Source organism: Myxocyprinus asiaticus, chromosome 6 (genome assembly GCF_019703515.2).
Source record: "Myxocyprinus asiaticus isolate MX2 ecotype Aquarium Trade chromosome 6, UBuf_Myxa_2, whole genome shotgun sequence".
NCBI lineage: Eukaryota > Metazoa > Chordata > Actinopteri > Cypriniformes > Catostomidae > Myxocyprinus > Myxocyprinus asiaticus.
Window position 1 is genome coordinate 15,589,531 of NC_059349.1, and position 23,816 is coordinate 15,613,346.

Genomic DNA, 23,816 nt, shown 5'->3' on the forward strand with positions numbered 1-23,816 from the left:
CCCTCTTTTTAGTACCTGTCAGAAGCCTTGCAGCTGCAATCTGTACCAGTTGCAGGCGGGAAAAATGGTACTGTGAAATTACCCTATATAGGGAATTACAGTAGTCAAGGCAAGAGGATATAAACGCATGAATCACTCTTTCCAGTTCTTTAACAGATAAAATAGATTTCAGTTTAGAAATACCTCGTAGTTGAAAGAACCTTTTACAACACTGTTTATTTGTTTATAAAATTTCAAGGCTAGGTCAAAGGTTACACCAAGGCTTTTAACATGGTCAGACACATTCATTTAAATGGAAGTTAATCTGTTCTTGATCTCATTGGTGGAAGTAGGAGAACCAAAACAATACATTCTGTCTTATCATTATTAAGCTGGAGAAAATGTCTCGCTAACCACAACTTAACATCTTCCAGGCACTGAGGGAGGGAGTTGAAAGAGTGAGTGTCTCCTGGTTTAAGAGGAATGTACAACTGTGTCATCTGCATAGAGATGGTATGAAATATTATGCTTGCAGAAAATGGAACCTAATGGATACATTTATTGTGAAAATAAGATAGGCCCAAGGATAGAGCCCTGAGGAACGCCACAACTAAGGGGTGCTGATGAAGAACATAAACTTCCAATATTAATGCAAAAGGTCCTGTCAGTTAAATAAGACCTGAACTAATTTAAGGCATTAACACGGATACCAGCCTCACCCTCCAAACGGCCTAACAAAATGTCATGATTGACTGTGTTGAAAGTGGCACTTAGGTCAAGCAGAATCATAACCACTGCATGACCAGGATCAACAGCCAGCATTATATCATTAGTTACTTTACGTAATTTACTGTGGTATGTTCGAAAGCCTGACTGAAATTTTTCTAAAATATTGTTATCTAATAAAAAAGGACCAAGCTGAGACAAAACAACCTTTTCAAGTACGTTCTATAAAAATGGAAGGGTTGCTATAGGTCAGAAATTATTTAAAACACTGGGATCCAAATTGTATTTTTTAAGAAAAGGCTGAACCACTGCATGTTTGAAGCAAGTAGGAACAATGCCGTTAGTTAAACAGCTATTTATAATAGACTGGATGCTGGGGCCTACTGTGTCTATCAGGCCTATCAACAAACATGAGGGAATGGGATCAAAAACATTAGTTGTAAGTTTCATATGTGTGATTTGTATTTACTAGCTGTGAAAAAGATACAGGTTCAAAATTACTAAAATAGTTAGATCTTGACGTTGATTCTACAGAACTGTGGATATTTTATTTAAGAAAAAAATTAAGTCATCATCACAGGTTTTTATATTTACTTCAGAGATGGGACTACAGGTTTTAGCATGTTGTTTATAGTTTTAAACAAAACATTATGAGAATCATTGTGAATAATATCCGAAAAATAGCTTGCTCTTGCTGCCTTCAGTACACACTGAAAATTCTCCAGTGAATCTCTAAAAATCTCTAAAGAAATTTGGAGCTTTTCTTTTTTCTACTTCCTCTCTGGCTTCCGACACTCTTGACTAAGGACTCAGATTTCACTTTTCAACCAGGGCTGAAGGCGAATATTTTTTTTTTTTTTTTTTTTTGGTTGCCTAAGCTTGGATGGAGCAACCACATCCAAAATGTCTGTGCATGTCAAACTAAACAAAGTGGTAAGTTCTTCTGTATCTAGGCCAAGGGAAAGGGTATTCAATTATAAGGGAGAATGGAGAAGCAAGAAAAGCCTCAGAAAAGCTCACTTCTGTAGACTCATGGCCCATAGATTTAGTTATGGGAATTGACAGAGGAAGTGTAGCATTAAAAAGGATAGGAGTATGATCTGATAAATGGATGTCATCAGTGACAATATTAGTAATAGGAAAACCTAAAGACAGAACAAGATCCAGAGTATGACCGAGCCTATGTGTAGGCCCAGAGATGGACTGGGTGAAGTTAAGAGTCAGTGAGTTCTAAGAATTCTCTAGCCAAAGGCTTGGATGGACAACACACATGAATATTAAAATCTCCAAGAATAAGAAAATTATCAACAGTAGGAACAAAGATAGATGAAAAATCTCTAGAATAAAGACGTTGTTATATGTAGAAGGTCTATAAATAAGTGCACAAAGCACAGGAGATGCAAGCTCCACCTTAAACAGTTGTAACTCAAAGCTGGTATATTTTTCAGTTGAGAGTTGACAAAATTTAAAATGCTTCATAAAAACAGTTGCTATACCCTCGCCATCCAGAGGATCTAGGGGAATTTAAAAACATGCAGTAATTTGGAGAGATTTCTGCAAGAGGGCACAAGTCCACAGCATCCAGCCAAGACTCTGCTCTTCGGCACACCGACGAGTTGCCATCAGCTGATCCGGAACAACAGGGAGGAGCCATGAGCGACTCTTCTCCATGGTAGCAAGGTGTGCGTGTTCCGGAAGAACGCAGAAGTCTGAAAACAATGCGTTTGCATGGTTAAAGGATGCATTTCGGAGGATCGAAACTCTCTTTGCTCTTAGTAATACACCTCCTCGCTTGCCTCATATGTGATGCTTCTTATGTGAAAGCAACAATACAAGCGACAGAGTCCCACTGATATAGACGAAAGGAATCCAGGATGGGCAAAGTTCCAACTACCAGGATCCCGGCGGCATCTGGCGAGCATAGAAGTCTGTATGTTAATGAGAGTTTGGTGATCATAGGACAGTAAATTGCCATATGACGGTGTAACACAAAAGTACGAGAACAATCTCCCTTTAAAAGAACCGAACCGAGACCATCTCGGGAGGTGGTCTGAGTACGGTTCGCTTACAGCCTACGGTTCGGTTCACTAATAACGTGCATTGTGAACACAGCGTTCCGGGCTCACTTGATTTTCTCATTTGCGTAATGCCAAACTTGTTTGACCCTGACATGTTACCGTACACCAGTAATTATGGCGCACAGAAGAGACACGATGAGTCGCTTATTATGTTCTATGGAGATGACAGAGTAAGTTGCTGATGAAAATTATTTAAACTATTCACAAAATAAACTCAAATCTTTCTTCGGTGTTCTGTGCAAATGAAGACTTGAGGGTTGGAATGGTGTGTGGCAGTTAAGAGATTACGATAGGAATATATTGCTATTGTTTTCAATGAATGGATGTTGCCTTAAACTTTCAATAGGCAAAACCATGATCAATCTTATTTTTTGTTGGTAATATGACTAATCTACCATAATACATGATTTTAATGTCTTGAAATTTGTCTTTAAATACAGTATTATTGATATTAAAAATACAATACATTCAGTTAAATGCATTGCTTTTCCCTCTTAATGTATAAGAACAAGGTGTTATATATTTACACTGTGTAATAGTTCTTTTTTGATGCAAAAGATCAATAAAATGTTTTATTGAACAAAGACAGCTGTACTCATGCTTATTTATTTTAAGGGTATTAAACATGTTTAATAATCTCACAAGTTAATATGTAGAGCAAATTGTACTCTTAACATTTAATATTGCCATAATAATAAAAATTATCATAAATTTTGTCTTTTAAAAAGGGTCTGGGTTTCACAAAAACAGCACTGTGTAAATGCAAAATGGACTTAGACCCCGTAACGGGTCATGTGGACCAAAAAGAGATCTGAGCCCACTTTAGAGGTCACAGATAGTGTGAATGCAAAGCAAATGCAACTCACTTCTTGGTCCACTTAAAGCGGTCTGAGTTTGGTTCTTTTAAAGATGACCCAAGTGAGAAAACACCCTGATATGCAATAGGAAATGCACAATTTGTCTTGTTTACATTCTGAATTCATGACGCTAATGCGCTAACACGCTATATGCGGCCATAATATGTGCCGATTCAAAAATATTGCATCACATGTTCTTGGACAATGTCTCTGCACGAACGATAGTACAGATGTTGGTCAGTTTGCACCAGCTTGCTAATAACTGCACACCGGTGTGTTCATGTTGATTGATGTTAACTGAATGAATGGCATGAACGGGAATTAGCTGCCGGCCTCAAGGTAGGTGGAGCTCCAGTTTACACCTACCAATGACGTGGACCAATGGCAGTAAGAAGGTGTTTAGCAGCTGGTAAGAAGTTTTCTGAAGAGTTTTCCAAGGCGAGCTGTTAATTAACCAACAAAACGAACTCAAAAACACCTTCTTTTGGCCAGATTTTGTTCTAAATGAAGTCACATCCTTTTGTTTGCGATTTCGAATGAAGTATATTGAGATCTCCAGGTCTGGAATGGCCCTAGCAAGGTTTGAAACAACCTTCAGGTTACTAGCCCTTTGAGCTACCACCACCCTAACAGCAGGTTAGATTAGAAGGGTGTCTCTTGGATATATACATCCAGCACCTGCCCGCCTGTCATGACATTATGTTAACAGTGCTTTTATTTAAACCACATTTCACCGGCCTTGAACCCACCTACACTGAGTCATGCAGCCATTGTTGGGAGTTTATTTAGGGGTAGAGTGCAAACACATACAAACACGCTCTTCTATTGTTGATGAGGTAGGATTTTCACTGGGTTGGAAAAACAAACAAGTTACATTTCCAACAATTCTCTCTGCACATTCTGTGCGTTGCTTGTGTTTGTTGTGTGTTTGTAGAGCGCTATACTCATCTTACAACAGTCTTTGATTTAATTAGTCTGATTTTATCACTCTGGATAGCACGTATAGCTGTGACCCCCTGAGGCTTGAGGTGACAATATTTGTCATCTAAACAGTCACTTCTACTGTATAATTGGATTTGACCTTGGATGTAGTTGCAGCTTTTCAACATGCCATTAATTTACCTTAAGGAGTTTACGCTTGCGTTTGTTGATTCAAATACTAATAATATATATATATTTTTTTTTATCGAAGATCTTGGATCTCTGACCTATTTTGGTAAAGCGTTGCTCTTCAATGTCTCTTTAGAAATGGTTTGATATGATTTTGAAGGTTATTTATATTGTAAGCTTATTGAGTCCTTGAGCAATGTCGCAGCTTTATGGATAAGGAAACGGTCTTAAGTGTTAGTTGCCAGAGCTTCAATTACAGCAAGAGATGCATTTCAAGTTGGAAAAAGGGAGAGGGTGAAAAAAAGCTTGTTGTTTCTGGACACTTTTTATTTCAAAGAAATTCTACAAGCTGTTTTCAATGTCAAGGCCTGGTTTCAATTAAAGTGAAAAGTATGGAAATGTTGTATTCCTTTACATGTGGTAATGCTTCTTGCGAATATCTTTAATTTGCAAACAGTAAGTGGTAATGTAAAGTATTGGTTTAGAACACAAATTAGTGATTTGTTACATTAGATGCATTATGAGGTTCTCAGGAAATTTGATAGCAGAATGTAACAGAGCAGAACCCACTGTAATGCCATTGTGCTATTTGATAACATCAGTGCATCATGCAAGCAGAAGATATTTAATACAAGTAAAAGGGAGGTGGCATGCAACTTCATGAAGGTGGTTTCCAAGGCATCATCATAGGTCATCTGTACGCTCCTATTACAAAACAAGCTTGGCATGTTTTTTTTTTGTTTTTTTTAAGATTATATTATGAAGTAGCCTGTAAATGTACGTGATTTGTGGTGGTACTATAAGCTGGTAATTTGTTTAAATCCTTAAACCTAAGTATTACATTCGGCATAGCTTGTCCTGCACTGTTTTTCTATGAACATAAATGATACCTAGTTCATGCAGCTTTTTGATGAAAGGCGTGCACTTTTCTAAACATTCTGACTCAGGATTTCCCCCTGCGGACAATAAAACAGGCGAAAAAGGAGAGGCTGAGCCACATCTATGGTCTAGAATGTTCTATATATTTTCCATTTTTAACTTTTTCACATGGTATGTATACTGTATTGGTTAAAATGGCATATCTGCAGTTTACAACATGTTAGGAATTATTCTAGAATTTGATTATAATAATCATATTTTTAAGGCCATATTTCTTTTTTTTTTTTTACACCTACTATTGAACGATGAAGGGAACAATGTTTTACTCATTTTCTATATGCCAGTATCTAACTGAAAATAGGAACAAATTTGGTAAATTAAATTTGCAGACAAGTTCCTCAGTGAGGTGTAGGGGCGTCCAATGAGTTTCTGCAGTACACAGCGAGGGTTGTTTTTTTTTTTTTTCTCTCCAGGAGTTGGAACAATTCAACCTCACTTTAACCCAGGACATGGCCTTTTACAGACATTTGACACTCTCTGAGAAAGAAACCTGATGGCAACGTGTTTCCAAAGGTAGTCTAGTATATCACCCTGTTATGTAGTCTTGAGTTGACTGGTTGTCACAGGCTGGGTGGTATAACAGTCAGGCCTGGAATACAACTTAATTAGCACTTAATATTTCAGAGTACCTAAATTTTAAAACTAAAACATTTAGTAGTCCTAAAACTAAAATGCTAAATTCAGTAACATTATTAATCATTGAAAAGTGCATTGTGATTTAAAAAAAAAAAGTTGTTTATTTATTTATTTATTTTTTATATTGAGACCTAGCACAGCAGAATTGCACATTTGTTTGAAGCAATTAAATTATACCCATTTTTGTTTTAAAAAAATGTTAAAGAAAATAATTTAAAAAATACACCATAGCTGACAGTCTGTACTGTATCACAACAACTGCTTTGGAGGGAGAAAATAATATTGAATGTCACAGCTTGCTAAAATCACAAAATTCACCCTGAAGAAAAGTATGCTTAAAAATCAAGATTTTCTTGTTGACTGCCATTGTTTGCTTCGGTCAGACACGAACGCTCACGCATGACACAGATTTTGTCATCAGCAGAGTGCGCAAGCACTAAATGCACGCAGCCCGATTTTTGCGCATGCAGCTGGTGTTATTTGCACTAATTAGCATGTCCATAATGTGGCAATACTCACATTTGAGCCGTTGCTGTCACAAAGGAGCGTTAAGAAGATTTAATTGCTGCTAAACATCAGGAGATGAAGATAAAAACCACAGCAGTGGATGTGCAAGTCAAGTGCATGTGTGAGGAGGTCTGGACATACCTGCATTTGTATAACTCGAGTCTGAAGGAATATAAAGAGATCTTTATGGGACAGTGCTCGACATTTAAGCATTGTCATGTGCTTGTCCTCCGGACAAGTAAATTGGTCATTCACTTGTCCGAGTAAAAAAGTTACTTGTCCGGTGAGAAAAAAGGACATTTAAGTTACATTCTTAAGTAACGTCAAAGTTTATGTTGAGTATTTTTTCTAAAAAAAGTTTAAAATACTCTATGTATTTATACTTACATGTCAGACAGTTAAATACAAATCTGCTTTTTTTCTCTGCTGTGTATGTTCACTTTAGACATCACTCTCTGTGTTTACATGAATTACCTCACCAATATGGGCATTTTGGCAGAATTTTGAAATGTATTTGACCGTTAAGGTGCGAATTAGCGTGAGCATTTTCAGAACACACGCGTATGTTCAGCGCACACACACATGCCGCCTGTCAATCAAACAGGGCGCAGCTGTTACTAGATCGCTTGCGAATTATAAAATTACATGCTCTTGATTACGTTCAACAGCAGAAGAAGAATGTGAACTTTCTAATAAGTGACACAGGTCTAGGCTATCACAAATATAGCTGGTTATTTTTTTGTTATTGACATTTTAATCAGTCTGTTTGTACGATCGGGCAAGTAAAATTCTCTTTCAATTGCTCCTTCAAAAATCCACTTGTCCTGGACAAGCAGACAAGCATTAATGTCGAGCCCTGTGGGGTCTAAACTCCTGAAGTGAAAGTGCAGTGTCTCAATGAGCACAGTTATGTGGAGTATACTTTGACAGGCTCACGTTTGACTGTATGCTGATGCTGAGCGTTTGCATCAAAATGGAAGTATACCCAGGGCTTTAGTCACACACAATTCACACCAAAACAAAATATGCGTAAAAAATCTAGATTTTTATAATTAATGTATTCCTAAAAACACTTGCAAGGAGTAAAGAAGAAAATACATCAATGTCAGTGCTTGGGTCTCTGAGGGTTAAAACATTTTACAGACATACAAGCATTGAGCACTTTATTAGGAACACTATGGTCCTAATATAGTGCCCGACGTTGTCTTCTGCTGTTGTAGCCCATCCACCAAAAGTTTAACGTGTTGTTCATTCTGAGAGTGGTTATCTGCGTTACCAGAGCCTTTCTGTCTGCTCGAACCAGTTTGGCCATTCTCCGGGGACCTCTCTCATCAACAAGATGTTTCCATTTGCAGAACTTCCACTCACTGGATGTTTTTTTGTTTTGTTTTTGGCAGCAATCTGAGCAAACTGTAGAGACAGTTGTGCGTGAAAATCCCAGGAGATCAGCAGTTACAGAAATACTCAAACTAGCACATCTGGCACCAACAATCATGTCAAGGTCGAAATCACTGAGATCACATTTTTCCCCATTCTGATGGTTGATGTGAACATTAACTGAAGCATCTGACCCGTATCTGCGTGATTTTATGCATTGCACTGCTGCCACACGATTGGCTGATTAGATAATCGCATGAATAAGTAGGTGTACAGGTGTTCCTAGTAAAGTGATCAGTGAGAGAATGTACCTCTTTACAAGCCTAATGGACCTTTTGCTTCATTGTTGCCATTGCTAGATGGAGATGCTACAGGATATGTCTAGCTATTCCCTCTACACCAATGACTGTATCGCCAAAGACCCCTCTGTCAAGCTCCTGAAGTTTGCAGATGACACCACTGTCATCGGCCTCATCCGAGATGATGATGATTCTGCATACAGAAGGGAGGTTGAACAGCTGGCTGTCTGGTGCATTCAAAACAACCTTGAGCTGAACACACTTAAAACGGTGGAGATCATTGTGGACTTTAGGAGAAACACCCCAACACTGACCCCCCTCACCATTCTAAACAGCACTGTGGCAGCAGTGGAGTCATTCAGGTTCCTGGGCACTGGAGACGCACATTGACTCCATTGTGAATAAGGCCCAGCAGAGGTTGTACTTTCTTCGCCAGCTGAGGAAGTTCAACCTACCACAGGCGCTGCTGATACAGTTTTACTCAGCAGTCATTGAGTCTGCCCTCTGCACTTCAATAACTGTCTGGTTTGGTTCAGCAACGAAATCAGACATCAGAAGACTACAAAGTACAGTTCGGACTGCTGAGAGGATTATTGGTTTATAATTTGCACCTTGCACTCTGGATATCGGCATCGGCCATTAAAATACCCATATCGGTCGATCATTAGTTGAGATTGTGTCATCAATGGGTTTGTATGCAACTGCAAACTGTGGAGTCATGGAAGACCCGGATACACTAGAACAGCTATCTTTTCCACATTGCAGTTCAATACTTAATGATATTAAGCCTCATAATGAAGTTAACAGACTTGGAGCCATTATCAGTAATTGACGCTTTGCCAAGCCCTGTCTGAAAAGTGTTTTTGACCAATCCTATCATAACAACTGTTGCCGTGCACCATTTCTCTGACAAGCGCTTGCTTTTTTTCCAACGAGAGTCTACGGGAGTTATGTGTGTTTGAGCAGTTTTAAGCAGAATTTTATAGAAATGATCAAACAAAAACAAAAAATGTGTTGCTGGGCACGAGGTAACTAGAGAGGATACATGCAGTTTTTTTCTTTCTCTTTGTTTAATCTTTAAATAAATCTCGAGAAGAGCATGCTATGAATTAAACTGTGTCAGCCCTCATTCCCAAATGAACATGTATAACACTAGCAAGGACACCTGCATTTGCTCCAAGCTAAATTAAAGGTAATAACTTAACGTTAATTCATTTATGTATTGATTCAGCTCTTACAAAAGGCGATAGTAATTAAGAGTTCACAGCATCATAGTGAGTGTGTTATGAGACGTTATAAGCAGTTCTGTTCACTTAACACTAATGATATCAGTTGTGTTATCACCATCAAATTACACTTTTCTCTTTTCAAGTGACATAATAATTTACCTTGATTCTGATTCAGTCTCCACAGTTTTCAAATGACTGTGTAATTTAACAATTATTTTTACAAAAACTGTCAAATAAATATGCTTTAACATGTCACTCTTCATTCCAGCCCACGTAAAAATACTAGCATTTCCATTTATGAGAATATTTTGCCAAAAACGTGCCGTTCAAGGCAACCTCCCATTCATTCCTATGTTCTGCAAAGCTAGTCAGAGCAAGCAATGTTAACCAGCGGGGGCGGACCTTAGTGAAGGGGCAATTAAGTAAAGGTCAAGGTAAAGTGAAAATATGAAACTTGTTTTTCTGTCTTCATTTAATTGACTTGAGTCAGAAAATTTACCTCAAGGACAGAATGAATGTAATGAATTGGACACATTGCTGAAATGCCTTATGCAGTTATCAGATTTAAGATTTTAACAGTGTGTGAGCTGGTGAAAGGTTATATTTGACAGATTAGCTCTGCCAGAGGTCCATTGCATAGCATATATGCTGTGAACAGCAGTCTCCAGTCAACAGGAAGCTCCCCTCTACAGGATGATTCAGCCTCTCCAGTTTTGACCACAAAGGACAGATGTTGAAATGCTCCTGCTGGTTACCAAAAGCTGTGTTTTGTCCTTTAAATAATTTTATCTTTGGGATTAAAGTTTAATGCCCACTTATCCATTTTTAATGGGGCTATCGAATATCCACAGCACTTAAGAAAAGTTTGTTAGGGCTACTTTGTTTTAAGCAAACAATACGTTGTGATACTGGGCTTACATTGGGAACAAGGTGTTGAAAACATCATTATTTGTTTGCATGTGTAAACTCTCTCACCTTGACTCTCTCTTTTTGTGTGTTATCTCTACAGAGTTTCCCCTCTGATGAGGGATGGCCTTTTGCCAAATACCTGGGCGCCTGTGGCCGGATGGTGGCAGTGAATTACGTGGGCGAGGAGCTCTGGAGCTTCTACAATGCACCCTGGGAGAAGAGAGTTGATCTTGCCAAGCAGCTGATGGACATCGCCGAGCAGCTGACCAACAACGACTTTGACTTTGCCCTTTATCTCCTGGACGTCAGCTTCGACAACTTTGCGGTCGGGCCCCGTGACGGCAAAGTCATCGTAGTTGATGCGGAAAACGTCATAGTGGCGGACAAGAGACTGATAAAACAGAGTGAGTATGACTTCATTCCAGCCTCTTTGTGCTTAGGCTTGCTTTATGGCATTAATAAATTGTGCAGGAAACTGCAATCCAGGTTAGGTGTTTTTTTTTATTTTTTTTTCCTCCCACTTTTTTCTCCCTCCACTTTTATGTGACCCACTTTCAGTTTTTCCTCAGTTGGGCTGTAGCAACTTTAGTCCTGTTTTTCTGGCCTAGTTGGTCCTGTGTTTTGTCTTTCCCATCAACATAAATGTGTCTCAGACCTTTCAGTCAGCATTATCACAGTCCAGGTGGAAATCTGCATGGGCCTCACATGGTCCACAACTTCTAATTAAAGTCTGTTTTCAGTTTCTATTCTGGTACTTTTAAGCTCTTGTAACACTACACATGAATAAAGCATCGACAGCCACCGAAAGCTCTCCTGCAACTCTGTAGAGCCTCTAATTTGATAATGCATGGGATTTAAATTTCTATCTCACATTGAGAAAGTATTGCTGTCATAGCATTTGCATTGCAACATATGAATGTTGCCCAAAGCTGCACTTTCGATTCTGGGTGGCAGCAAGTTGGCAAAGATCGATGCAGTGCTGAACCATTGGTTTATGCCAGAGTATTTGCCAGAGAGGCCAAACTGGGCAGGCAGATGAACTTGGAGCATTTGTTGTATAAAACAATTGTTATTGGCTACTCCCTGCCAGTGTTTATCTGAATCAACCTATTGTATATGTGTGTTTGTTTGCAGATAGATCTTTCTGAAAGGTTAGGTAACACAAGCTTTTTTTATTTTATTTTGTTTCTATTCTGAATTGATGTGCAGTTATGATTTAAAAGCACTTGACTGGACCTGCGTGGGAATCAAGGTTGCAAGTCATTTTGTGGAGGGCAGTGGGTGGATAGACACTCTATTCATCTTTTGAATTTAATGTATTTCGTTTATAATTCCTCAATGCACTAATTAAGCCAAGGATCTTGCCGTTCATGGCTCTTTAAAAGTATTCACGGGAGGTGATTTTCATCTTTGTAAATATTCTCACTGAATTGCTTAAATCTAGAGCAATAAATCTTAAGTCTAGAGGTGCCGTTTTACTGTTACTAAAGTTTTCAATTCTAGTTGGCAGCCCAGTGTGGCATCTGTGCTGAAAACATTACAAAGTTGATCTCCACAGCACAAAATGTTATTAAGAGGCTTCTGCACTAGACTTTAGACTGTTCTGGTTGTTGTTGTTTTTTTTTTTTTTTTTTTTTTTTTTTTTAACCTTCTCCTTAAACTACCATAATGTAGCTGCAGTATAGAGTATGTATACTGTTTGTATTTATAGTATACCCAGATGACGTGCTACTTTTGCCAAAATGTGTAGCGGACAACACTGTAATAAGAATTTTTAGTGTCTCTTTCTTAACTAATTATTTTACTGGCCTGACGGAAGACATTTTACATTGCATTCAATTATAGATGCCAAATAGCTGTATTTCCAAGATGATAAATGGATGTCTCTTTCTAAATAAACACTTCTGTTTTTAAAAAAAAACGTGAGACAAAAAAATTTTCGGGTCAAGAAAGACCCGGTAGAGTACAGATACAGCACCTTCCTTTTGATTCCAAACATGAACATTGACATAGGCTTGGTTTTTACACTATATGAAACAGCATCACCTACACTCACTGAGCACTTTATTAGGAACACCTTTACACCTACTTATTCATGACAGCAGTGCAGTGCATAAAATCATGCAGATACGGGTCTGGAGCTTCAGTTCATGCTCACATCAACCATCAGAATGGGGAAAAAATTTGATCTTAGTGATTTCGACCGTGGCATGATTGTCAGTGCAAGATGGGCTGGTTTGAGTATTTCTGTAACTGCTGATCTCCTGGGATTTTTATGCACAACAGACTCTAGAGTTTTCTCAGAATGGTGGCAAAAACAAAAAACATCCAGTGAGCAGCAGCTCTGCAAACGCCTTTTTGATGAGAGAGATCAACAGAGAATGACCAGTCTGGTTCAAGCTGACAGAAAGGCTACGGTAACTCAGATAACCGCTCTGTACAATTGTAGTGAGCAGAATAGCATCTCAGAATGCACATGTCGAACATTGAAGCGGATGGGCTACAACAGCAGAAGACGATGTCGGGCATTTTATTAGGACCATAGTGCTCCTAATAAAGTGTTCAATGAGTGTATATGTCAGTGGTGGTACTACTCTGAATACAGTAAATGCTTCATTTTAAATAAAAAATTATTATTTTTTGAATACTTACAAATTGTATCCGTTTGAAACAAATACAAAATCATGGTTTTTAGTCAAACACATATTTATTTCAGAATAAAAACATCTGCCTGGCAGACGAAAAATGATTGACAAAATTAAATATACTTTGATTGTAAATGTCCCCACACATATCTAGTGATTAGGATTTGGGATTGGTCTCTTTTGACCTGGGCAAGTAAGCAACCACATGCAACCATTTAGTAATGTTCAAGAAACACCTCAACAATATCTTAGTGACAACCCAAATTACCCTGATATTGCATAAATATAAGAAAGTATCACACAAATTTAAAAAATATATATTATTTTTAATGATTTATTTATTGTTGTGGGGAATCCAAAGGAACTACTGTCAAATGCAAGATTAAGATTAATTTTTTTTTCTTTGCTGCCAGTTTGGCATGCCCAATTCCCAACACTGACCAAGGGTGTCACACTTGCAGACTGTTTTACTGAGATCTTGCTCTCTTCAGTCGGAGATATGACACACTTGCTAATGCAAAATAGTGGAGGGGTGATACATACCTACTCACCACAACACTCTTTCTATTCCGTCACGTGGAGCTTGCTGAAATAACAACAGAAGTATCGTGTGAGCATAAACAGTTGTAAAAGAGTGATTTAGAAAGCGATTCATGGAGAAACCTTACCTTGTGAAAGTGTGATTGTGTATTTATCTCCTCTAAGCTTGCCGTAGAATGCCTATGTCCATATGCAGCTTTCAGTGAGTAAAGAAATTACATTCAATACAAACATACTGTTGTGCATCCGCTTTCTGATTTTATTTTTCTAACATGTTGGATCCTTTTTTCTGTTGCTGGAACCCTCCGCCTGGCCGGTGATTACATAAATGAAGCTAACACCTGAAAACCACTCGAAAAATCAGCTAGTGTGACGTCGGCTTAACTCCCCTCAATCCGGGTGGCAGAGGACAAATCTCATTTGCATCCGCTTCCAAGACTGTCAGTCTGTGCGTCTTATGACGTGGCTTCTTGAGCACGTTACTGCGGAGACTTAGTGTGTGTGGAGGCTCGCGCTATTTACCGTGGCATGCACGCATTACTCCCCACACGCCCCACCGAGAGCTAGAACAGCCACATAGTGAACGCGAGGAAGGTAACCCACGTGACTCCACCCTCCCTAGCAACCAGGCCAATTGGTTTCTTAAGAACCCTGGCTGGAGTCTCTCAACACACTCTCAAAATCAAATCAAATCACTTTATCGTCACACAGCCATATACACAAGTGCAATGGTGTGTGAAATTCTTGGGTGCAGTTCCGATCAACATAGCAGTCGTGACAGTGATGAGACATATACCAATTTACAATAACATCAAATAAACACAACACAAATTAAACATCTGATATACACATAATTACACTCAACAATATACAAATAATAACATACACTGTACAGTATACAATACGCACTATATAGATACACATTATTCAATAAAAATAAAAAATAAAAATATATAAAAAAGTATATATAGTAGTATATATAGAATGTACAGTACTGTACTGTATTGACATTCAGGCTGTCGGTTGATAGTCAGTTGTTAAGAGAGAATATAATATAATAATAATAATATAATTTATGACAGTCCGGTGTGAGATATAAGAGTAAGGGTAATAAAGTGCAGTGCTGATGTATTTTGATCGTGGGAGATCAAGAGTTCAGAAGTCTGATTGCTTGGGGGAAGAAGCTGTCATGGAGTCGGCTGGTGCGGGTCCTGATGCTGCGATACCGCCTGCCTGGTGGTAGCAGTGAGAACAGCCCATGGCTCGGGTGGCTGGAGTCTCTGATGATCCTCCGAGCTTTTTTCACACACCGCCTTGTATATATTTCCTGAAGGGAGTGAAACTCACCTCCGATGATCTGTCTGGCAGTTCGCACCATCCTTTGCAGTGCTTTGCGGTTGTGGGCGGTGCTATTGCCGTACCAGGCGGAGATGCAGCCAGTCAGGATGCTCTCTACAGTGCAGGTGTAGAACCGTGTGAGGATGTGGCGGTTCATTCCAAACTTCCTCAGCCGTCTCAGGAAGAAGAGGCGCTGATGAGCCTTCTTCACAACGACTTCAGTGTGTTTGTGGACCATGTGAGTTCCTCATTGATGTGGACACCCAGGAACTTGAAGCTGCTGACTCTCTCCACTGGTGCTCCATTGATGGTGATGGGACTGTGTTCTCTGTCTTTTCTTCTGAAGTCCACCACAAGCTCCTTTGTCTTACTGACGTTGAGGGAGAGGTTGTGCTCCTGACACCAGTTTGTCAGAATGTGCACCTCCTCTCTGTAGGCTGTTTCATCATTGTCAGTGATCAGACCTACCACCGTCGTGTCATCAGCAAACATAATGATGGCATTGGAGCTATGTGTTGCCACACAGTCATGTGTGTACAAGGAATACAGTAGTGGGCTGAGAACACAGCCCTGTGGGGCTCCAGTGTTGAGGGTTAGTGATGAGGAGATGTTGCTGCCTATTCTAACCACCTGGCGTCTGCTTGACAGGAAGTCCAGGATCCAGCTGCACAGCGAGCTGTTTAAGCCCAGAGCCCTGAGTTTCTCATCTAGCTTGGAGGGCACTATGGTGTTGAATGCTGAGCTGTAGTCTACAAACAGCATTCTCACATAAGTGTTCTTTTTTTCCAGGTGGGAGAGAGCAGTGTGTATTGTAGATGCAATGGCATCATCAGTGGAGCGGTTGTTGCAGTAAGCAAACTGCAATGGGTCAAGAGAGAGAGGCAGCGCAGAGCAGATGTAATCTCTGATTAGTCTCTCAAAGCATTTGCTGATGATGGGGGTCAGAGCAACAGGATGCCAGTCATTTAAGCAAGTTATTTTTGATTGCTTTGGTACAGGCACAATGGTGGATGTTTTAAAGCATGTGGGGACTACAGACAAAGAGAGGGAAAGGTTGAAAATGTCCATAAAAACTCCAGCCAGCTGGTTCGCGCACGCTCTGATGACGCGGCCCGGAATGCCGTCTGGTCCCGCGGCTTTGCGGATATTCACCCGTCAGAAGGATCGGGTTACATCCGCTACAGAGACGGAGAGTGAACTAACCTCTGTAGCTTTGGCCGCGAGAGCTCTCTCCACGAGGGCGGTGTTATTTCCCTCAAAACGAGCATAAAAAGTATTTAGCTCATCCGGGAGAGAGGCAGTGGTGTTCATGGTGGAGTTTTTATTCCTTTTAAAGTCCGTGATGATGTTAATTCCCTGCCACATGCTTCTAGAGTTGGTGGTGTTGAACTGTCCTTCAATCTTGTTCCTGACCTGGCGTTTTGCTGTTCTGATTTTCGGAGGGCATAACTGGCTTGTTTATGCTCCTCCGCATTCCCGGAATTAAAAGCGGAGGTCCGCACATTAAGTGCCGCACGAACATCGTTATTTATCCATGGTTTCTGATTTGGATAGATCCGTATTGTTCTGGTCGGAACCACGTCCTCCACGCACTTTTTGATGAAACACATTAAGCTATCAGCATAAAGCTCGATGTCGTCATCAGAGGCAGACCGGAACATCTCTCAGTCCGTGTGATCAAAACAGTCTTATAGCGTAGAGTCTGATTGGTCTGACCAGCACTGGATCGTTCTGAGGGTGGGTGCTTCCTGTTTCAGTTTCTGCCTGTAAGCGGGCAGAAGCAGAATGGAAGAGTGGTCCGATTTGCCAAATGGTGGGCGGGTGAGGGATTTTATAGCCATCCCGGAAGGGAGAGTAGTAATGGTCCAAAACCCGGTCCCTTCGTGTGTTGAAACTAATGTGCTGGTGGTATTTTGGTGCGACTGATATTAAACTGGCTTTATTAAAGTCCCTGGCCGCAATGAACGCGGCCTCAGGGTGCGCGGTTTCCTGCTCACTTATACTCCCATACAGTTCCTTGAGTGCCCGGTCTGTGGCGGCTTGTGGCGGGATGTACACAGCAGTGATAATGACCGCTGTGAATTCCCTCGGTAGCCAGAATGGTTGACACAGAAGCATGAGAAATTCCAGAGCAGGAGAGCAGAAAGACTTGATAGAATGTATGTTCCTCTGATCACACCAGGATTTGTTGATCATAAAACATACTCCACCACCTCTGCTTTTACCTGAGAGGTCTTTCGCTCTGTCCGCTCGGTGCACGGAGAACCCCACGGGTTCAATGGCTTGAGTCTGGAATCTCCGCAGACATCCAAGTTTCCATAAGGCAGATAATGCAGCAGTCCCTCGTCTCTCGTTGGAAAGAGATCTGCGCTTTCAGCTCGCAGAGCTTGTTATCCAGAGACTGAACATTTGCCAGTAGAATAGTGGGTAGCGGGGGTCGATTTGCGCGGCGTCTTACTTTGATGAGAACGCCGGCTCTGTTTCCCCTTTTCCTTTTGTGTTTCCGCGGCCGGGCAGCCCAGACAAAGGGTTCCGCTTGCGTGTTTGTAAACAGCGGGTCGGCATTGAGGAATTTGAAGTCCGGTTTACGGTGTGAAGTTGCTGAACCAATGTCCAAAAGTGTTTGTCTGTCGTAGACAATAAGGCAGACAACATCCAAGACAAAAAACATAAGAATTGTGAACAAAACAAACAAAACACTACTATGTTGTGTCAGAGCTCGCAATGCAGCATCCATACTCGGCGCCATCTTGAGTCACACCCTGGGTTCGAACTTGCAACTCCAATGTGGTAGTCAGCGCTGAGCTACCCAGGCCTTTTTTATTTTTTATTTTACTGTTTTTAACTCTTAAATCTAAAAAATTAGCCGAACATTTCAGGAGGGTTAAACATATATAGTACTATTTAAAACATTTATTGATGCATAAGGAATAAGTAGTAAGTACTGTGCAGTAAACAGTACTCCAGTATAGCCAGAGAAGCAATTAAGCATGCACTCTGATTGGCTGTGGCACTTTGCCTTCTCAGGATCTCATAACTGGCTCCCCCGATAGTGATTGGCAGCACGGTGACTTCATTTTCTCTAATTAGTTATTGGCAAGATATTGAGCTGTGTCAAATGACCAAGACAGCAGATCTCCCACTCTTTAAGGGGCTTATGACTGTATATAGTTTTGCTGATGAGTAGTTGTCACAGCCCAGTCTATTCGTGCACCCCCACCATGCACCAAGAGCTCCGGAAGGATTCCTCACTGTTATTGATTTGTTCAGTATTAAAATGGGTGGCAAGAGAAGATATGCACCTGCTGTCAGAAGAATTTATTTTTAATCTTATCCTAGTTTGTCTTTATTCTACAGAACGTAATTTCATTTTAATGCATATTGTGCTCTTTGAAGTTACAGATGGATGCTGTTTAAGAAATAAAGCACTATGTAATGATAAAGAGCTTCTTTATGTTGAATGCTATACAGAAAGGGAGAATAGGGAAAATAAGGATAAGGCCGTGCTAAAGAAAAGGCAGCTTTTGCTAGGCATGCTGTGAAATAAAGCGAAACCATTGTTCAATGCTGAAAAGAACTGGGAAAGAAGTTTCAATCATTGCTTTTGCAAAGGATGGGGAACTTATATTTAAAGTCAACATGAACGTGACTATTTGCATTCTTTATACACGTTCCTAGTCATTGTGCACAATTCATCAGTGAATGTTATTCCATACAAAAAAGTCTTCATAATCTTTCATCAGAATATAATAACTGGCTTTGCCTCTGAAACAACGTTCCTTTTGACTGAACTCACAAAGGCTGTGATTCCTAATGATTAATTTTAAAACCAATAAAACAAATAGCCAAGTAGCGATTTTGGCATTGTTTTAGCCTGCTGTTGTAGATGATGTAGCCTTTCCAATAGCTGACACAGATATTTATTGGTGGTCAACGTTAATTTATGGAAATAATGATGGCAAATAATGGTAGATTGAGGGGAAAAAAGCATTACCATTGGGATACGTCAAGACATGTTTAATAGTGGAGTTTCTGGAGAAGAGCTACACTACCCATGATCCTGAAAGGAAACAATCCATAAAGAATTGTGAGAAACAAATCTCACAGTTCAGAGAGATCAGACAACTGTGGCGGACAAAGTGCATCAAAAGAGCTATGCAGCAGCCGCCCACTTCCATGATTCCTTCATCTGATTTTACATTTTATTTTATTTTTTGTTTAAGTTTGCAATGATGCAATTCCCCGTTTCCACCTGGTATTACGATGCGTCTAGGGTTATCCGATCATATGTGGTCAGGTGTGACACACCGCTGTTTACACCTGGTCGCAAAATGCGTCTTCTGTGACAACTTGTGTTCGGATTTGGAGGGTCTCTGTTTCATGATGACATACATAAATCACTATGTCAGTGTGTTACTGCATGATATAAAAGCGCAACAAAATCAGAAAAGAGGAAGGCGTGTGGTATCTCCCAGATGCGGTTGAAATTTAATCCAAGCATAAACGCAACATGTCAAGCAGAATTATCCATTATTTTATTGTATTACCTGTATTAAAGGAGCTCCGGGTGTTTGTGCTTATCATCTGTGTTGATATCAAACACACTAAAGAAGATCCGTGAAGCACTTCTGATTGTGTATGTATCCGCTTTTTCAAATTTTCCGATCGGATGATTATTTCCTTTTAAAGCTTGTAACCAGCAAAGTGTTAACACTTGTTTTAGCGCAGCGGTTTATTGACCGGTGAGGGGTGGCACTTCACTGCTGCCAGGACGCATACAGGATGGATAGCATCCACACCTCAAATGTGATGTGGACACATGCGTTTTTGACCCCATTTAGACCTGTATTTAGGGCTGACCACAATAATCAGATCACCTGAAACGCATCTTAATACCAGGTGGAAACGGGGTCTTTGTCAAATTGCAGAAGTCAAAATTGGTTGCGAATGCAGTTTCATGTTGATTTTCATTCTTATGTATTAATTTAGCATTATATTATACACTTTTTGACTGAAAATCTTCTATTCACTCAGATAAACCAGAGAACTATGATGTCTGGTACGAGAGCCACTATGAGGAATGCGACAAAGAAGCCTGTCTCTCCTTCTCCAAGGACGTCCTCTGCTCACGAGTCACAGTGGACCACAACTACTACGCTATCTGTCAGAACCTGCTCTCTAGATTTGCCACCTGGCGTGGCACCACTGGTGGTCTCCTCCACGACCCCCCGGCTGACATAGTGAAAGACGGGCACCTCACGGCCCTCCTTGATGAGTGCACGAGGCCTCAGAAACGTTACGGTCGCTTTCAGGCAGCTAAAGAACTGCGGGAGTACCTGACACAACTCACACAGCTGAGCAATACAAACAGGTAGTGTCGAGAACAGGGGACAGTGTTACCCCTAAAAAAACATCAGAAGAACTTTAACAATTCAGGAACACAATCATACACCTTAAAGGGAGTCGCTATCAAATGACAGTATCAGTCACGCCAACTTTGGCCCGGGTCCTGTCTGGGGTTAATTAAAAAAGTTTGCACATGAACACGGATAAAAAGATTGTGTGAAAATCAACAGACTAGAGGCTGAGGTTGACTAGTGTGTTGTGTGTGTTTGTATATGCGGATGCTTCAGTAAACCCTCTGCCATTGTGGGTCCTGATCAGGATCCTCTAATGTGGTTTGTGTTTAATTTATAAATTCTGTGCTGTGAGAGCACAGTGTGCAAGGGGGTTATTACCGAACTTACACAGGAAGCTCGGTTTCGGTTTTGTTTTTAAGCTCTATATTCAATTAACCACCTACACTTTGCTACAGGAATCTTAATCAAGTCTTAACTGAATTTGAAAGTGCACTTGATCAAATTTCACTCTGGTAAGAGGCATAATTTGACCATAATCTTTCCTGAACCTTCTTGGTGAGACTTTGATGCTTTATGTGAAAAGTGGCAATGAGTGTCAGTGATGGTAGTTGGACGACATGATAAAAAAAATAAATAAAAAAAACTTATTGAAAATATAGAGGAATACAAATTATTTGAAACACTAAAGTATGCAAGAAAAAAATACCAAAGAATATTGTCATCATTGTTGGGATTATTTTGTTCTTTTAGCAATGCTTTGACCAAGATTATTCAGTAGCACTTTATAAATAGGTTGTATATGTTAACACTAGTTATTGAAATAATTGACAAACTAACAAATAACAATACTTTTACAGCATTTATTAATTGTGGTTAATGTTAATTTTAACATACCATTAAAATGTATACATAATACGAACATTGCTGTGAACTACCAATGATATTAAAAAAATACAATTAAAGGAATATTCTGGGTTCAATACAAGTTAAGCTCAATCAACAGCATTTGTGTCATAATGTTGATTAATTTCCACTTGTCTCTCCTTTTCTTTAAAAAAAACAAAAAAACAGAAATCTGGGTTACAGTGAGGCACTTACAATGGAAGTGAATGGGACCAAAAATTATTATTTAAGCAACTTTACAGCTGAAATAATACACAAGGTTTAATGGAAGAATTAATGTAAGTGCTTTTATAAAATGATAAGCTTCACATTTCTGCCTTTAAACCCTCCAAAAAATTGCCCCATTCACTTCCATTGGAAGTGCGTCACTGTAACTTCCAAGTTTTTTTTTTTTTTTTAAAGAAAAGGAGGGGCAAGTCAAAATAATTTTTTGTGGTAATCAGTTTTATGCCACAAATGCTGTTGATTGAGCTTAACTTGTATTGAACCTGGAATATTGCTGTAAATAATATTGTTCATTAATGATATAGTATACAACCTTTTTGTAAAGTAATACCGAATATTAAGAAAAGAGAAACCACAATCAAGCTCATGTTTCATGTTTCTGTCTTCATAATAAACTTGCGTCTGCGTTGTTATTTTTGCCTTCATCTTTTGGACCAATGCAGTTTAACTCTTCATATGCCGGTAACCATGACATACCATCACTTGCACTGTAATTACTCGTTGAATTTACAGAGACAAGTTGCACTACATTGTCAAAGATCATTTTTACCCATAAACTTTTTCCCTCTTAACAATTATGTGACCTTTAAATATATCTTTGTGTCCATATTTTAATGTCTGTTTGTTTTACCCAACAAACCTGATGTGCAGTTATAATAAGCAATATTGGAGTTGATGGAGCTTATGGAATTATCGCTTTAAAAGTTCTTCTCATTTTATTTTGTATCCTCACATAGTTTGACGATATTCCTATATTTCACCTTCAGTACAACTTTGAAATCTGCAATTTATGTTAAAAGGGTTTATTTGTGCATTTTCTGTAAGAAAAGATAATGTCTGCTTTCTGTATGTGTTTTTGTTTTGAGACTGCAGAAAAGTCTGGTCTTACTGTGCCTTTCATTCAGAAGTTGTATTTTCAACTGGATAAAAGTCTATTAAAATATATGTATACTTAACATGTTCTTATTTATTTGCATTATTGAATCAGCAATATCGAATTCATTAAGATTTGACAAAAGTATATTAAATTTAGGCAATGTCATTTTGGCTCCCAAGGTAATAAATTATGTGTGTGTGTGGGTGTGTACATGTTTATACTACATTGTGGGGACCAAATGTTAAATGGTAAAACCTGAGATCACCTACCTTGTGGGGCCCAGCCAGCGGTCCCCATGAGGGAAATGGCTTTTTAAACATATTTATTTTATTATTATTTTTTTTAATGCAAAAAGGTTTCTGTGAGGGTTAGGGGATAGACATTATCATTAGGTCTGTGTGTGGGGGGCAGGTTTAAGTGGTTTACGAGAACTTTTTTTTTTTTTTTTTTAGGTTACAAACTGGTAATTACAGGGGTGTTATGCTATAAATGTGGTTTATGAGGACATTTCTAGTGTCCCCATAATTCAAATCGCTTAAACATACTAAATGATGTTTTATTGAAAATGTAAAAATGCAGAAAGTTTTTTGTGAGGGTTAGGTTCAGGGGTAGGGTTAGGGTTAGGGGATAGAATCTATAACTTGTACGGTATAAAAATCATTATGTCTATGGAGAATCCTCACAACGTGTGTGTGTGTGTGTGTGTGTGTGTGCGTGTGTGTGTGTGTGAGTGACAACTCCATATGGTTTCAGCTGGAAAGAAGCCAACACATATATTGCAGCAGAAGCCATGAAGAGTGCGAGAAGACGGCTAGACTGAACAGAACATGAACCCTACTGCAATTTATTTCTTTGACTTGTTTTACAGCATTGATAGTACTTGTAATGTTCAACAAAATGTGAATACTAAAAGTTCACTCAAAAATGTAAATTGTCATTATTTACTCACCCTCCTGTTGTTAAAATGACTCTACTGTGGGAATCTAAAAGGTGTTAGGCAGAATGACATCCTCAGTCACCATTCACTTTCATTGAGCACCTTTACATGCACACCAATACGCTGACTACACCCAAAAATCATCTTATTTTTTAAAAAAAATTAGCAAGAAATCCATGTTTACATGAATTTTGAAATAATCGTTTTTATTCTCCACTTTTAATGTCAAACTGTGAACACTTGTGCACATTGGATAAGCCGGTAAGAACACCAAGGTGTTTACATGCAACGTGAAAATGCCATAATGGACAAAAATCTATGCGTGTTGATTGGTTTATTCTTACA

General features: G+C 39.4%; 1 protein-coding gene across 1 annotated transcript in view; it reads left to right on the forward strand.

Annotated features, from left to right (window-relative positions):
• Positions 1-22,613, forward strand: part of LOC127441904 (divergent protein kinase domain 2A-like) — a 57,999-nt gene extending 35,386 nt beyond the window's left edge. Inside the window, exons 3-4 of the mRNA XM_051699466.1 lie at positions 10,747-11,050; positions 20,204-22,613. Coding sequence (XP_051555426.1) covers positions 10,747-11,050; positions 20,204-20,544 — 645 coding nt within the window. The 3' untranslated portion in view covers positions 20,545-22,613. The remainder of the gene's footprint in view (positions 1-10,746; positions 11,051-20,203) is intronic.
• Positions 22,614-23,816: the final 1,203 nt, after the last annotated feature.